Raw genomic sequence first — 16473 nt, forward strand, 5'->3', positions numbered from 1 at the left:
GTATTCATTGTAGGGAGTGGATCCAAAATCAAATTCGGATCTGGTCCAACAGCCATTGTAACTATACATTAGTTTGCTCATGTCGAGTATGGGATGGCAATGGGGCTGATTTGGGGAAGGTTTTGTAAATTTTATATCAAAACCTCTTTTTTAAATTTCTTAACTTGTATCCTTATCAAAGCCAATAGTAGGTTGGAGGAGGGTCGGATTTAGCCTAATACTACCCTATCCGTGTCTAGAATTATAGAATCTCAAAGCTCGCTCCCACCCCAAAATCCATCAAGCAAAAAGAACAAAAAAAAAAGACCGCCCATTGGAGCAAGGGAAGAAACCCAATAAAAATTGTTGAGATATTCCCCATATATGACTGTTGGGACCATGTACAGGACTAGATCGGGATTCCAAAAATACTAGGTTTTCGTGGGCAATCATTTCGGGAAATGTTTTATTCATCTGAATATCTTTGAAAAAACGCCGGTACAAACATCAGCCAGATTAACAATTTACAAATGCATTTTTTATGGTCATTTAAAAAATGCCGACATATGCTTTATTATGTATATGTTTGGCATCAATGCTAAGATGCAGCAGAAAAACGGTACTGCTGATGTGTGAGTTGGAAGTACCATTTTTTGGGAAAATGATGTCTTTTTTTTCTTTTATTTTTCTGTTTGAAAACGTTGCTGTTAGATTGGACGTTTCCTAGAGCAACAACACTTTCTGTTTCGTACTAATGCTCCATGTTTGTTTTTGGCATTAGTACCCATTATAGGAAGTCCACTTTGCTGCCGCACGTCCTCATTGGCAGCAATAAACTGCAAAAAGAGAAAACACCAAATTCAGCGTAATTCCAAACTACACCTTCTTGATTTTCCAAGCATGACTTGGAACATTATTTTTTATGAAAAAACAATTCCAAACAAACAGACATTTCCTGAGACCATTTTTTCCAACGCAAAACTAATATATCACCGTTTTCTGGAACAATGGCATCAATGTCAACCAGACGCTAACTAAGTTCGGATCTAATCTCAATACATGGTCACAACAACATACGAACAGGCCATTGCAGCCACGCATTACATCTCGCGAGATGTTTCCAAATTCTAAATGCATGGACAAAATGGCTTCTAAACCGATCGAACTCTCACTATACTAGCTTTAAAGATAAGTTTAACTTTTTTTTTTTTCTTTCTTTTTGGGAAAGCTTAGCTACCATTAAATTCGCTGGTGGTCATACTGTTAAAATTGTTGATGGATTAATGTCATGACGTCCAGCTGCACAAATTATAAAGCAACATTTTACTTCAACTCTAATTAAAAGAAAAAAAAAAGGGTTCGCTTTTAACATTATTAGGGTGGTCCAAACTGAAGTATCCCTCATTATATGTTGAAGAATGCCCTTTATTAGAGATATTCTGCCATAAGCTCTATGATAGATAGGGAAGAAGTAGCACTCATAGTATAGAGACAGATCATGCAAGCGTGGAGAAGATGAAGAAGAATTAAGGACGGTTTATTGAGAGAAGAGAGAGGGGGCCGGGGAGAGGGAAGTAGGAGTATCCCCTTTGGCTTTGGGAATCTCTCTCTCTCTCTCTTATTGTAAATTTATATATTATGTTTCAATTGTTAAACAAATTAATGGTGTTTTATTTATATTCTCAACATTGTTTTTAGGGATGGCATCTATAACCTCTTGGTCTTTTGGATGACAACTTTCTTCTTTTTGTTTCTTGCAGCCAATCTGGCATTGATGTCATGTTTCGATTCACAGCAATCCAATTGTTTGTTATTTGTTTAAGATTTGATGGCATATGGGTTTCTAAATTTCTAAGATACCAACTTCACTGGGTTTCTAATTTGGATGGTTGAGGGGGAGGACGTACGTGGTACGTTTAATGGATAGCGTGCTAATGGTCAGTTCGTCACAGGAGATAGGGTTTTATATGAAGAAAGGAGTACTGTTGTCATAGAAAGGAAAGTAAGATGGAGTTAAGCCTCCCTTAGTCCGTTTGGTAGAGATTATTTTTGAGTTTCTAGCATATAAGGCCAACTTTTTGCCCTGAACATAAAAGATAATATTTTTATAAAATAATTAAAACAAAGTAATTTTTTTGAAAAATATAAAGGGCAATGACATTGTTCATCATTTTCCTCTTCCTCTGCCTATGTGATTGTTTTTAATAGGTGGTTGGACAGTACACCCTGCCAGGTGCTGAGCTAGTGTGTGATAAACCGGTGACAAGCCAGGATGCAACGACGAAGCTAGTGCGATACAAGCCAAGATGCGATGATAATCAGAGTGACAAGCCAGTGCAGCTGTGATACAAGCCAGGATGCCCAGAGTGTTCTGTCGTCATTCCTATTCCCCAATTGTTAATGTCGGCATTTCCTTTGTCAATTGGCTAGGATGCGACGGTGAAGCTAGTGCGTGATAAACTGGCAACGCGCCAGACTTGCTCACTAAGATGGGCGGATAAGAGAAGAAAGAGGAATGAAAGGAACAATGGATTCGCCATGTCAATACATATTGTTCCTCTTCCTTCTCTTATTTGTGCAAAACCTAAAATGGATTCACCAAGGCTTCAAATCCAGTGTATTCTAATGAATACAGAGGCAAAGGAGGACGATGAACAGTGTCATTGCCCTTCCTTGATATTTTTCAAAAAAAAAGTTACCTTATTTTGGTTACTTTATAAAAATATTATCTTTTATTGATATTCAGGGCAAAAAAAGTTGCCCTTATCTGCTAGAAACCCTTTATTTTTAAGCACCTGTTGGAAGAAGCACTTGTTTTAAGCCGAGACTACACCAATAAGCAATTATATGCATTTGGAAAAAAATCCAAATTAACTGCTTTTTCAGAAAATAAATTTGTTTTAATTCAGTACACACTGAATAACCATGTTTTAATTCGACAAAAACATTAGAAGATGATCATTAAAAGGATATTTTTATCAAGTAAAAAATAGGGATATTTTAGTAATTTTGTTTGTAAAATAATTTATAAAAGGGTAGAATGGGTATTTAGAAGAAATTGGTGCATCGGTTTAACATTTTCCATCTAAGAAAGTGACGGAAGGGAGGTTTTTGTCAAATTTCTCAAAAGTTCAGGGGAGGTATTTGTTAAAATTAAACTAGAAGGGAGGTTTTTTGTCAAATTTTTCAAAAGTTTAGGGGAGGTATTTGTTAAAATTAAACTAGAAGGGAGGTTTTTATGATTGTCAGAAACTTTAGGGGAGGTTTTTGTATTTTACCCTTTTTTTTCAACTACTTGTCTTTCTAGCCCATCATATAATTTTTAAATTACTTATACTACCCCATTTGAAAGGAGAGATTTTTCACCTAACACTCTTAAAAGCATTTGCTAAAATGAAGACCTATGGATAAGAACTTATTTCTCCAATAACCAATCCAACAGAACCTATGGATGCAAATGGATCTGATCGAATTCAAATCAGGGTATATTCGAATCCGATCCGACATTGTTCATGTCAGATCCTATCCGATCGGATCTGATAGGACTTGATATGAATTTGAATTCTATTAGATCTGATTTGATCTGACTTGTTTTATTTAAAAATTAATAAATTATTAAAAGAAACAAATAAAATATACCAATTTAAATAAAGAAAAAACAAAAAATATGAGGATTTTTTAAATATTTATATCATATATATATATTACAAAAAAATAAATAATATAAAAAATTTATAAAAATACAATATAAATAATATATTTATAAATAAATAAATAACATATATATATATATATTTAAAAATATATAACACATCAGATTGAGTATTCTCGGATTGGATAGGCGATGATCCGAATCCGATCCAAAGATCCGACGAGGGGTGATCTGAATTCAATCAAATAAGATCAGATCGGATCATTTTGCACACCTAGGAGAACCAAGTTGTGACTACTTAAAAATTAAAGCAATTTTATTTTCCCTTAAACTTGCAGTTAAAAAAAATATTTTCCTTTAAACATATATGAAGGTGGTGGCGATTGATTGTCTTCTAAGCCACGTTCACCAATATTCTAGCATTGCCTGGCTAAAGACACTAATTAAACTCAAAAGTCAAGAACCACAAGAAGGGTGGCTGTAAAGCTTTGGTTGATTTTTTTTCTCCTTAAAATGTCGTGTATGAGGATTGAGGAGAAATAGTTTCTTATGGCGATGAGGGAATCTTTGATGTTCTCTTTTTTATCTTTTTATTGTATGTATAAATAAATTACCTTTTTTTTTTTTGCTAGTTGTATGCAAACAAAAACAAATTAACTGATTGGGTAGATCAGTGATTGAATTTGGACTGTTATACAATGACCCTGGCTGATTTCACCGTGGTTGGTCGCTTTTTATGGTTATGCTGCCTTCATTTTTTAATTTTTAGTAGATTTCGTCATTTTTTATAATATTTTCTCCATCAACTTTTGGTTAGCTTTGATGGTGGTTGTTTTATATCCCTTTTGTATGAATGTTTACGGTTTAGTTAATCGAATCATGAGCCTATTTTCTAAATTGAGTTGGTAGTATCGATTTTTAGAAAATTGGTAATCAAAATTGAACCGAAGTCAATCGATTAATCAGTTGATTGGTTTAGTTCATCGGTTTTTTGATTTTTTTATATTATATAGTATAAATAAAGTGTAAATATATAATAAAAAAATTAGAGGTACATATAAAATATTATATTATATATTATAAATATATAATTATATATAACGCATATATATATTCATTTATAATATATAGATAATATTTATATATAATGTACACTGATCAGTTTGGTTAACCACTTGTTTTTTATACAGGTTAATCAAAACCAAATTGATACGTTCAAATTTTCAAAAATACCAAACCGATTGATTCGATTAACTAGAATTTTTTATTCGGTTTGATTTTTTGGCTTTTCATGATTACCCCTATCCCTTTGTCTTCTTTTAGGCTCTGATTGGGAAAAATGCAGCTTACAAAAATTGACAACATATGTTTTTACATTGAATATTCGTATTTGAATAAGTTTTTGAGGTTGTGAGTTCTTTAATGGCTGAAGCTGAATTTGGATACAGGATTATACTCTTTGAATATTTATTGTTTAATTATTTTATCTATTAAGAAAACAAAATAATAAATCATTTGGTTCAGCAACTTCATCAGCTGTTATCAAGTGCCCTTTAATGGCTGGGTTTGAACAAAATAACTGATCTTGTGACCCATAAAAGAGCAAATCAAATTCAGCTAATCCTTTATGGTAAGGGCGGAGCCAAGTGTATTGGTTGGGTGGTCCTTTCGCCCCTAAACTTTTTGTCATATAGCTAGTAAGTGGAGGCTGGGTTAAAAACATAGTAAAGTGGGTCCTTGACCCTTAAGACTTGAACTGAAATGCTAAAGTTGTGTTTGGTTGCAGTGCAATTTTATTTATATAGTACAAATCCATGGGAGTGCAAATGAAAAAAATGCAAACTCACATTTAATTTTATTTTGGGTTTTACTTTATTTTGCGTTAATTTACTTCATTTATACTACAATCAAACAACATAAGCTAAAATTTGAAACAAAAATAGGTCAGAATTTACACTCAAATCATTTGCATTGCCATAGTTTTGCATCAGTGTAAATTTATTTGCATAGCAACCAGACACAGCCTAAAGATCACTCTCTAATGTTCCTCCAACTCCCAAGATAAAAAAAAAAAATGTTTATTGTTTCTTCAGGCTGTGTTTGAATGCGGTGGAAAAATCCATCGTGTAAAAGTCAGTCGATGGAAAAATCCATCGGTTTAAAACTGCCTGGACCGTTGGGAGTTTTTTAAGTAAGAATGGATGTAAAAGTACATCGATTTTATCGGTGTATCATTTACATTGATTAATGATATAAAAGTAAGCCAAAAACAGGATTACATCGATTTTCGATGTAACTTTTACATAGGAAACAAACGGCTGCAAAAGTGGACCGGATGTAGAGTTTTACACCGGTCTGCTTTTACACTAGAAACAAACAGGTGTAAATGCAAATCGATGATTGAAATTTATGTCAATTCACATTTACACTTCAATCAAACGCAGCCTTAGAAAAATCTATAATCAACTCAAACCTTTCCTCCCATTTCTCTTAAACTCTACCTCTTTTCCTCCCTATTTCATTTTCATGTTTAACTTGGCCTCCCCAAAAGAAGATTCATGGCTCCAAGCCACTGCTTTATATATGTTTCTTCCGAAAATTGTTTTGTTGAAGAAATCAGCATTTTCCAAACCGCTGAGCGTTGGAATGAAATTGTCAAGTCAATTGAGAGAGAGAAAAATGCATAACAAGAGTCTTTTAGTAACTGAGAGAGAAGATGCAATGAAATAGAAGGAAAAAATTCATTTTATCAAAAAAAAAAGAGGGGAAAAAAAACAATGAATTAAATATAACATTATTCGTTTACAAGTTACAACCACGGAGTGGCGCGACGATCTCTTAAAAAGCGGATCGATAAGGCATAGTAGTAACTTGTATACATTTTCTATTTGGTTGATTCATCGTCTTCCTTAGTGGCTACGCTTGCAAGAGTCCGGACCGGTTCAGTGGATGCTTTCTCTTCACCGTCTTCGTTGGCGGCCATGCTTGCAAGAGCCTGGACCGGTTCGATGAGTGCTTCCACATCTTTCTCCACCTCCTCTACCTGCATTATTATTTCCATGCCAAACATTAAAATACACCTCAATAACAGTGAAGAAGACTTGATCATGAACAAAATCAGGTTCCTCGCCCTCCATAAAGCTCCCACAATCAGGTCTTGTGCTCCTTCCGGTTTACGGTGGATGTTAAGGCCTCCCTCCTCTAAAACTACAATGGTTTTCAGAAACAAAGATACTTGGCCTTAATGCCTTATCATAACTTTTAGGCTGTATTTGGTTTCAAAGAAAAGGTAGGGAATTAACAACCAGCTAAAAAAAGGATAATATTATACAGCTAAAATTGAACATATATAAACCACTAATACCACTCTGGATCTGCAACAGAAAAAAGGGAATTTACTTACAGCCCAACCCAATCCATTCGCGCTAGTGATCCGTGCAACTGTATCTTAAAGGATTACTCACTTTGTTCTCATTTTTAATCGGTTTAGATAGAGGTACAATTTGGGTTGACCCAAATTAACATTTTATATTGCTTTGGGCTTGGGCCGAGTCCATTCAAATTTTGACAAAACCAATCGGAAACCCCAAGTTGCAGCACCACTATCATTTGCCGTGAACTAGACCGTCTCCTCTGTAATACAAGTAAACGTTTTTTCGTAGTAATGGTTATCCGCCACGTCATCTCACTTTTTAGCGAAATAAGACAAAGCACAAACATTTGGGTACGTGTATTACTTTGACAAGATAATGAAGCAATCCATATTTTCAACTTTCTTCCTAGTGGCGGGAAATCGGGATAAGAAGAAAGAAAAAAGAAAACCTTCTTTTTTTTTCGCTATGACCCTACATAGCAATTAGCAAATGGGTTTGTTTGTCCTTTCATTAGTGATGTGCCCAGTTTCTAAATAAAATAAGATGTGCCCAAATCAGTCCCCTATTCTACCAGGAAAATTACTTTGGCATCCTAGACTTTTTCAAGTTGCTTGGCATCCTACCTAGACCGAGTTGTGGTCAAACTCAAACCATGTACGGGTATACCTGTGTTTCTTACCGTGTTCCCAAGTTGGAGACTAAATAATAACTGAAAATAAATGCAACAAACAATAAAGTTTTCATAGAGGACCTAGTGGTGGTGGTGGTGGATAAATTATGTAACCAACGCAACTTGAGCAATAAAAAAAAAAAAAAAAAGAATTGGAAATACAACTACACAAGTGCTCAGAAGCGTTGGTCAGAAAATAATTCATGGTTGGAAAAGAGTTTTGGACTTGCTGCAACGACGCACATGGGGTGGTCAATCGGTTTTTTCTTTCTTTTTTTTTTTTTATGGATATGGTGGGTTGGGTGGCAAAATTGAAAGTTTCTTTAATTTCACGAAAACCAAATTGTAGCGCGTGAAAGAGGTTTGCTTTGATTTGGGAAATTGAGTGAGTACCTTGTCTATGAAATCTCCGGCCATTTGTGCATCCTTAGCTGCTTCCTTAGCTATGTGTTCAACGGCACAAACAGCTTCCCTGAGCTTTCCGCCCTCCGGAAGTTTATCGGCAACTTCATCGGCTACTTTCTCCACTTCCTCCGCCACTTTTTCTACCACAGTCACCACATTTTCAATGGTGTCTACCACCGTGTCCACCTCCTCTAAAACATCAAAACCAAATTCGATTTAATTAGTTTTTGAGAAACCAGAATTGAAACTGCAATGATATCTACATGTGCTAATTAAACTCTAAAGCGTGTTCCTTATTTGAAGATGTCTCAGAGAATAATGGTTTCTCAATCCTTACTTTTCAGAGTAAGCAATGGTGCCCATTTGTTCTTCAAGAAGGGTAGAACTATCGTTACCAGAATTCCAAAAATCCAGCTTCTCCTGAAAGATTTTAACAGTATAGTAGTTTAACCTGTTGTTAGCGAAATGGGATCCGGCCAGAACATATATCCTCGTCTCTTTATCAACGCAAAAGGATCATTATAGTAGCAGATTATAATTACCAAGAGTTCGAAGGGGATCCGCTCGGTTGACCATTGTTACTGTTGTATACAGTCACATCCCTACATGGATTGGCACCATCAACTGTTAACAATTAATAAAGCCTGAAGAAATTCTCCATTATCTGAAGCAAAACGATCAATTGCAAGAATATCAAGGCCAAACTATTTTAACTAGTTTCAGCTTCTAGCTGATATATATAACTCTGAACATACAGCAACCAATGGTCATTTAGCAACCAGCTCATGCAATGTAATGGTCGCTAGGGGTTTCTTACTGAAACCCACGTCGGCTGATTGACTCTGCAGCCCGACTGAGAAAAAGCAAAAGCAAAGAGGATGGTTAATTTCAAAAAGGATTACATCTTCGTAGTGGTTTTACTAAGTTCTCTGCTTCTGATGCGGAGTGACGGCAAGCCCCGATTTAGCAGGAAACTTTGATGACTACCTTTGGTTGCTGAGCTTCCCAGAAGACGATTGGGACTGGGAACAGCATCCCAAGATCCACGGCGAGGAGTGCCTAAACGGAGGCTACTCAGGTCGCGAGACATGATCGTAGTTGTCGCATACATAGTCTATAGGGCCGACCTGAAATTCTGAACAACACTGCCACTGCAATAAGCCTCCTCAAGCTCTGTGAGATTCGCCCAATTCTCTGAATCAGATTCAAGTTTCTTTACGGAGAGGTAGACAGCTGTAGGAAACGATGGGTGTAGAGGATCGCTCATGGTCATGGTATATATAAGGGGACCCGAGAGGCCTGAACAATATTCATTTTTCTAGTGCCAAAAAAAAAAGCATTTTTCAAAGTGTTACGGAACAGAGATGGCCCCTTTCGTACATGGCTGAACGAAAGAGCCTATCAATTACACGTTTGGAAAAGTCAAAATTTTAACACTATTCTCAGCCGCCGCGTTATTTCTTTGTTGATTTTAAAAATTTAAAATTAATTGACTAGTCAGGATTCTGGAAGAATTTTCCTACGGTTTGATTAATAAAATTAGGGTTAATGCTAGTTTGTGGAAATAGTATTCATTACCTACCTACAATATGACATGAACTGTGAGCCACATAAACCACCTTTGTGTTGGCTTCCACTATATGACCTCAGTTCCCGTTAAGTGAAGTATGAGGTTTCTCCCTTTTCTTTTGAAAATTTAGGTGCCGTTTGGCATATTTTTATATCTGATTTTTCAGTTAAATTGGTCTATTCCTATTTGATACACGAAAGATCTAGCCTCCAAAAGACACGGTGCTGAAAAGACATGCAAAGTCCATTTTGGGCTGATTTTGTGAAGCTTCCCACATCTTTCATGTTTTAATCTCACACGAAAATGTTCGAAACGACACATGGAAAGGCACGCATCAGCCAAACGGTCTTTGGACTGCCCAGATCTTATATCAAAAACTCAGTGTGTCTATTGACTGTCAGAGCTACAAGAAGATATTCTCAAAAAAATTTGCCAAACAGGCCCTTACCTTTTCACACAATATTGGACCGGGTAAAAGACTTTAAACTTCCCTGAAACTCTGGAAGTTTATGTTAAGCACTAATAGTACTCCTCACTTTTTGAAATGGATTAAGACCTCCCTTATTCCGTGATGCCATCCAACAAAAATACATCATCCCATCATATGTGTTAATTGAATCTGGCCCACAAGTTTTGGAACTGGACTTTTTATTGATCGAGTTCTAGTTTAAACAACTAATTGAGTTTATTTTGAGGTTGGAACATGATTAGAATTGAATTCAAATTAAGCCTAATCAAACTTGGGTGCAAACTATTCTGTTAAAGGTCAATCCGATTGCAGCCCTATTAATTAGAAAACGTATTTTTTAATTTGAAAATAGGTATTTTCATTTTTATTTTAACTTTGAAGTAAAGGTACATCTCTGTTAATGGATGTTCACAATTCACCTTCTTGAAATTTTGTGGAGATAACTTAAGAATGTTTTATGTAATGTGAAAGTACTCTATTTTTATCCCAAAGTGTTATACTATTGAGTATAGCAATGCGAAATATAATTCTTGCAAATAAAAAAAAAAAAAAAGTAATAAAACTAAAAAGAGTGATTAGAAAAGAAATCATAGGAAGGAGCTTACAAGTAACCCTAATAGATAATAAAATGAGTATGCATAAAAGACCATTTACTGCCAAGGTTCAAAACATTGATATACTTTTTATTTTTTATTATGACGTTTCTGGGTTAGGTAATACAAGAGTAGCAGCGCCTATTAAACACAAAGATCCTCCTCATCCACATCACGTGTAAGAAAAATGAAATATTACAAGTTGAAGGGGTAGTAAGGAGTTGAAACAAACGGAAAAAGAGTTGAATGTAATTAAATAATAATTCTAGTGCCTGCAATATGACATTGAATCTAACAGAATGACAAGACACATGAAATCCCGTATGATTGGGAAAAACTGAAAAAAGGTATATATAGATAGATGATAGTGATTTTTTCCATTAAATGATCTTACATGATCCAATTCCAACAATATGATTATGTGGCTTCCGCTTCCGGTGAGAAATTGAGAATATGGAAGTTCTCCATCACCGGCGTCCACTTGGTATTTTCATTTCTAATTCTAAATAGTACAGCGTCGTACGTGGTCAATCGTGAAATTACGAAATCAAGGAAATACGTTGGATTGTGCACTTTGAAAACTAAAAGTCATCAAAGCCTTGTTTGAATTTTTGTGTCAAATATTTTTGAAAGAAAATTGAAACTCAGAATAAGATTTATCCATATATAAAAATATCTTTTTTAAAATATAGAGATCTGAAACGCCAACCACTCCACCTAATTTTATAACTAGGACTTTTGCAACTTGCAAATTTTATTTTTTATCTTACAAATTTTTAATAGGAAAATGACCTGAAAGATTTGTGACTTCAAACGCCAACCCAGGTCCAGGTGCAGGCCTCCATTACAATTACAATAAGCAGGTTGGCACTTTGCAGAGAACTGGTCTTATTTGAATACCAAGTTTCAAGTTCACATCGGCCACATCAGCGCTCCACAGGAGGTGGTGCCCCACAGCACATCCCAACGAGTTCGCATCATCCTATGAACCCTTAAACCCGTCAATAAAAATAGAACATGTCTTCAGCCGTTAGCTGAAAGAAATCTGGTTGAACCACCCACAAAAGGATAAAAAGATAATGTGTGCTTTGGATGTTACATTCGTTGTCCAAAAGGCGCACGCCTGTTGGTTGAGAAGAACGAGATTCCCGTCTGTGCCAATTGATACAACTCTCGATGAATTTGGAATCGGGATGTTCCTGTTTGCGAATTGCGACCCATACTATTGTTTTAATCGGGATTTTCTTATACCATGCATATGCCCACATATCTGTATTTTGAACTCCCGGGTCCATCGGTTGATACAAGGGTTCGGTCGTCTTTGAGTGACAGATTCAGAGTTATGGTGTCGGCTGCGATGGAAATTTCTGAGATCAAAGATCAGTGAAGTAATCATGAAAACGAAGTAGAGACGAAGACGACCGTTCATTTCTCTTCCTGCTCTTCTCCTTATTCTTCTTCCCCTTTTCTCCTGAGTTTCGATTCCAGCCATGGTCACGGAAATGAAGGAAAATGAGAGTGTCCATGCGAACACTGAAGTCAAGCTCATGCACCAGGCAATCCAGCAACTTCTAAAGAAGAACAGAGTAGAGTGGCAGAAAAAGAAGAGAGTAAATGGCAAAAAAGTAGACCAATAGAAATCTGCCGACAATAGCTTGGTCACAACAGCATGTATTGGAGTACTTCTGGGGACACCATTCAGACTTTAGAGGATTGTTGTCAACAGAAATGAGAGAAGAAAATGGGAAAATAAGAAGATGGAGAGGAGGAGGAGGAATAGAATAAGAAGAAGAATGAAAGTGCCATCGGTCGCCGGTTTATTCCTAATGCTGAGCATCAATTGCTGTGATCTCGCCGGTGGTCTGACAGGATGTCGAGAGACGGTGGTGGGAGCCGGGAGGATTACGAATGAGAGAGGGAAGCTAGTATTTGGGTTTTGTCATTTTTTGTCTTGTAGTGGTTGGCTCAATTAGTTGGAATAAGCTCTTAAATCCTCATTAATAGAATAAAAATGACGTATTTGTTTTTCATTTGCAGATGCACACCTCCCCTGAACCGGTGGGTTCACAGGATGTTTGTATTGGAAAGTGGAAACATCTACCAATGGCAAGCACTAGAAATGTTGTCAATGCACACTGAGATGTGCATGTGGGGGCACGCCTCCCTTTGGGTGGCTGATGCCATCTTCTACCAAGAAGAAAAGAGTACCAAGTCACTGTAGCGCATAGACTGACTACTAGTGGATGGACTGGACTGGACTCCTTTTTCATTAGTTTGTACTTTGTAAGATCCTCAATACTCGGTTGGATACGGGTTTAGATGGACTCCCCACCAAATGCATCCAACAGATGTTGGTGCCTCACATGCACATCCAACCATGCATTAAGAATATCTATCGTATTTATCATCGAAAGATGTTTTCAATGCACGCTGTATGTACATGTATGAGGTGAACTCAGTGGGGTGTGGGGAGCCTAAATGGAGGAATAACCTGGGATGCATTATCTTGAGGCGAGGGGCATGATCCATTCAGCTTTGGTGGCGAGAAAATACTCAAATAAAACTTGGTATTAAAAATCAAAACTGAGCAAACGATTTTAACTTTTTAATCAAACGAGGGAAACTACATGTTGGTATTGTGTATCATGGCTTTCAGCCGCCAACAGAGAGAAGAAGAAATATAATAATAATAATAATTAAAAAATAAGATGCCATGATCAACTACTTATATGTCCACCATCTTCGTCTACGCCCTTGGCTCCTCCCTTATGGACAAAGGGCTCAATGATAGTATCCAACTCCTGCTTCAATTCGTCGGCCTACATTTGAATGAAGAAATAAAACATCAGAAGCTTTTGACCATATATGCTCACCATCTTTAAATCATCAGTGTGATCAATGTTAATAACTTAATATGGTAGTACATTTGGTAACCGGATCTGTTTCTCACATGCACGTCCACCGTGCATTAAGAACACCTCTCATAAATAATAACTTAAAAATACGAAAAATGTTGACAATACATGGTAGGATGTTCGTGTGAGGAGCAGATCCGGCCTTGTCCATTTGAAGGATCGACGAATCAGATACTAAATCATGTATCTGTACGAGGTACCAAATAAAAAGTGACCTAAGGCCTATCCATTGTCAAGGCTCAAGGCCCCCGGTCCACTTGTATTAGTTTGGATCAAAATGGATCAGAAGAGTCATGGGTGGGAGGGACCGGGACCGGGACCGGGACCGGGAGTAAGTGAGTAACCGAACCAAATCCTCTTTCGCCCGCCAGCTTTTAGGGCTGTCAAAAATCCGTCCTGTTAAACGCCCAAATGGATCCAATCCTATTATGGGGTTTTGATCTGTATTGGGTCCCGATAATTAGTAGGGTCCAAACCCTATTAACACCCGACTGATTATCTAAGTATATATACATGTATTGCATGCATATATTACAAATGTATTTATTATACATGCTTCTTAACCCTATGAAATATTATATGATATCTACGGATCTACCTCTTATGTCATGTTCTTTTTCAGTGACAACAACACACAAGCAAGAAGCTTTTCAATGAGTCCTTGCCCTCTCTTATCTACTTGTGCGATTAAAGGGCTACGGATGAGAGCAAATAAACAAAGAGAAATTTGAAATACAATTTTCTTTCTTTTCTGTTTGGTCGCTAAATGTGCCATTTCTATCAGCGGCGACTTGTTTATCAAGAGTTTAAGTGCACGATAAGGACCATCGGAAAAAGTGCAGGATAAATTTTCTGTTCATTCATTCTTTTCTAGAGTACGAACTACGCTTAAAAATAAGAATACAAATGGATCGGATCTGATTCGACTCGGAGTATATTTGAATCTGATCCGATATTGTTTATATCAGATCTGATCCAACCTGAAGATTCGACCAGATCTGATACCATTCGAAGATTTGATCAGATCTGATAAGTTTTGATTTGAATTTGAATTTTATGGATAAGTTGAATTTTCGGATCCGATCTGATCTGATTTGTTTTTTTTTTTTTTAAATTTAATAAACTATTAAAAGAAAAATAAAATATACTAACTTAAATAAAATAAAAACTAAAAATACAAGTATTTTTAATTATTTTCATCATATGTTATATATATTTTTTTTATAAAAAATAAAAAATATAATAATTTTATAAAAATATATTTATAAATAAATAAATAACATATATATATATATATATATTTATATTTATATTTATAAATATATAATACATATCAAATAAGATCTTCTCGGATCCGATAGGGGTGATCGGAATCCAATCCAATTTCTGATCCTATTATTCGATCCGAAGATCCAAGGGATTATACAAATTCGACCAAATAAGATCGAATCTCGGCTAAAATCATTTGCACCCCGACTTGAAAATATTTGACGTTTGTGTCGTTCTTACTTAATTTGATAATTTCTACTCAGAAAGCATAGGTTAAGATAAGTGCAGTTGGCTAGGATACCTGGTGAACGATGTCCTGCGCTAATTGAGCATCCTTAGCTGTTTCCTTGGACACACGTTCTACCAACAAAGCTGCTTCCTTAAGCTTTCCATCGTGGGGGATTATATCGGCCACCTCTGCAGAAACTTTCTCCGCCACACTGGCAACCTTTTCTACAGCCCGCGCGACGTTTTCAACCCTCTCGGCAACCATTTCCACCTCATCTTTAAAAAACCCAAAACTAAAGCAGCTTTAACGTAACTGAACAATATAATGCGGCCAGAAACAGACACTAGTTAACCAGGAAATATTTCTTAGAAGTCGACTCCTTTTCATTATGCGTACCTTCCAATCTTAGCAAATTCTCCCATTTGTGTTTCCAGAATGGTAGAAATAGAGATAATATCGAACCCAAGACCCACTTTGCCCTGCGTGAAATTAATATCATGTGTGTCGCTAAGCAAACCAATTCAATTATTAACAGACTTATGATTAATTATGTAATTAGCAATATATATACATTACCAAGATGAAAAACTGGTTCTAGAAGAAGGAGGTGGCACCGGCGGTTTGACATCGTCGACGTTATCCTTCACCACCCTAAAGAAGTGTTAAGAAATCCAAATAACAAATTAGAACTAAAGAAAGACAATACTATCAAACTTGAAGAAATTATACCAGCGGACTGACTGACAAGGGACGAAGGAAGTTTTTTTTTTTCTATATAATTATGATTAGTATTCCAAGGGCGATGATTTAAGCGATCAGCATTACTGGTGGTTCGGTGGCCATCGCTGAGTGACCATCCCCAATCCCCATCCCGTATTTGGGTCGCATGAGAAGTGGAGAAGGGTAATTACATTTTTGTGTCTGGACTAGTATGGAGTCGACTATGACTAACAGAAAGAAACTTCAATCCATGATTGATGGGAGCACCATGTAAATGATTGCGCGTCGAGATATCTGGAAGGTGGTCGGAAGAGAAGGCTCCGATCTGAGATCTATAGCGAGTAATTAGCCGAAGGAAGCTGCGCAAGTTGTAAGAAGGGATTGGTCTTCTCATAGACATCTTGTACAAATTTTGGCAATGGCAAATATTCAGATTCAGCTAAAAGAAGCATCATAAATATATACTTGTCCTCCTTCCTCGGTCTCTAGCTTATATGAAACTCCTCTGGTTTCCAAATGAGAAAGAGAAACAGGGTTAGGTTGGTAGCCCTAGATGTTCTTGCTCTCAAGACGGACGGATGGTTGAAGCGTCTACTGGTGAAATTACGTGTTCCAGTGTTCCAGACGT

General features: G+C 36.4%; 2 protein-coding genes across 2 annotated transcripts; both read right to left on the reverse strand.

Moving 5' to 3' along the window:
- Positions 1-6348: 6348 nt before the first annotated feature.
- LOC104604195 (uncharacterized) lies at positions 6349-9338 on the reverse strand. Its single transcript, XM_010268462.2, has 5 exons — positions 8983-9338; positions 8623-8682; positions 8418-8500; positions 8069-8271; positions 6349-6674 (listed from the first exon to the last, which is right to left on the reverse strand). The coding sequence occupies exons 1-5, from the start codon at positions 9189-9191 to the stop codon at positions 6516-6518; spliced, it is 714 nt and encodes a 237-aa protein (XP_010266764.1). The 5' UTR covers positions 9192-9338; the 3' UTR covers positions 6349-6515.
- A 3944-nt stretch (positions 9339-13282) lies between these two features.
- Positions 13283-16473, reverse strand: LOC104604186 (uncharacterized). The gene is made up of 5 exons (XM_010268454.3): positions 16037-16473; positions 15702-15776; positions 15522-15604; positions 15198-15400; positions 13283-13531 (listed from the first exon to the last, which is right to left on the reverse strand). The coding sequence occupies exons 1-5, from the start codon at positions 16243-16245 to the stop codon at positions 13430-13432; spliced, it is 672 nt and encodes a 223-aa protein (XP_010266756.1). The 5' UTR covers positions 16246-16473; the 3' UTR covers positions 13283-13429.

This window comes from Nelumbo nucifera, chromosome 5 (assembly GCF_055504915.1).
Source record: "Nelumbo nucifera cultivar China Antique chromosome 5, China Antique-T2T, whole genome shotgun sequence".
Lineage (NCBI taxonomy): Eukaryota > Viridiplantae > Streptophyta > Magnoliopsida > Proteales > Nelumbonaceae > Nelumbo > Nelumbo nucifera.

What these genes read in the sequence shown, in the direction of transcription:
- LOC104604195 (XM_010268462.2), bottom strand. Translation starts at nt 9,191, where the DNA reads ATGTATGCGACAACTACGATCATGTCTCGCGACCTGAGTAGCCTCCGT. An exon ending in AGTAAAACCACTACGAAGAT is followed by an intron (nt 8,683 to 8,982) that starts GTAATCCTTTTT and finishes CAATCCATGTAG; the next exon opens with GGATGTGACTGTATACAACA. An exon ending in ACCATTGCTTACTCTGAAAA is followed by an intron (nt 8,272 to 8,417) that starts GTAAGGATTGAG and finishes TTGATGTTTTAG; the next exon opens with AGGAGGTGGACACGGTGGTA.
- LOC104604186 (XM_010268454.3), bottom strand. Translation starts at nt 16,245, where the DNA reads ATGTCTATGAGAAGACCAATCCCTTCTTACAACTTGCGCAGCTTCCTT. An exon ending in ACTAGTCCAGACACAAAAAT is followed by an intron (nt 15,777 to 16,036) that starts GTAATTACCCTT and finishes ACACTTCTTTAG; the next exon opens with GGTGGTGAAGGATAACGTCG. An exon ending in GAATTTGCTAAGATTGGAAG is followed by an intron (nt 15,401 to 15,521) that starts GTACGCATAATG and finishes GGTTTTTTAAAG; the next exon opens with ATGAGGTGGAAATGGTTGCC.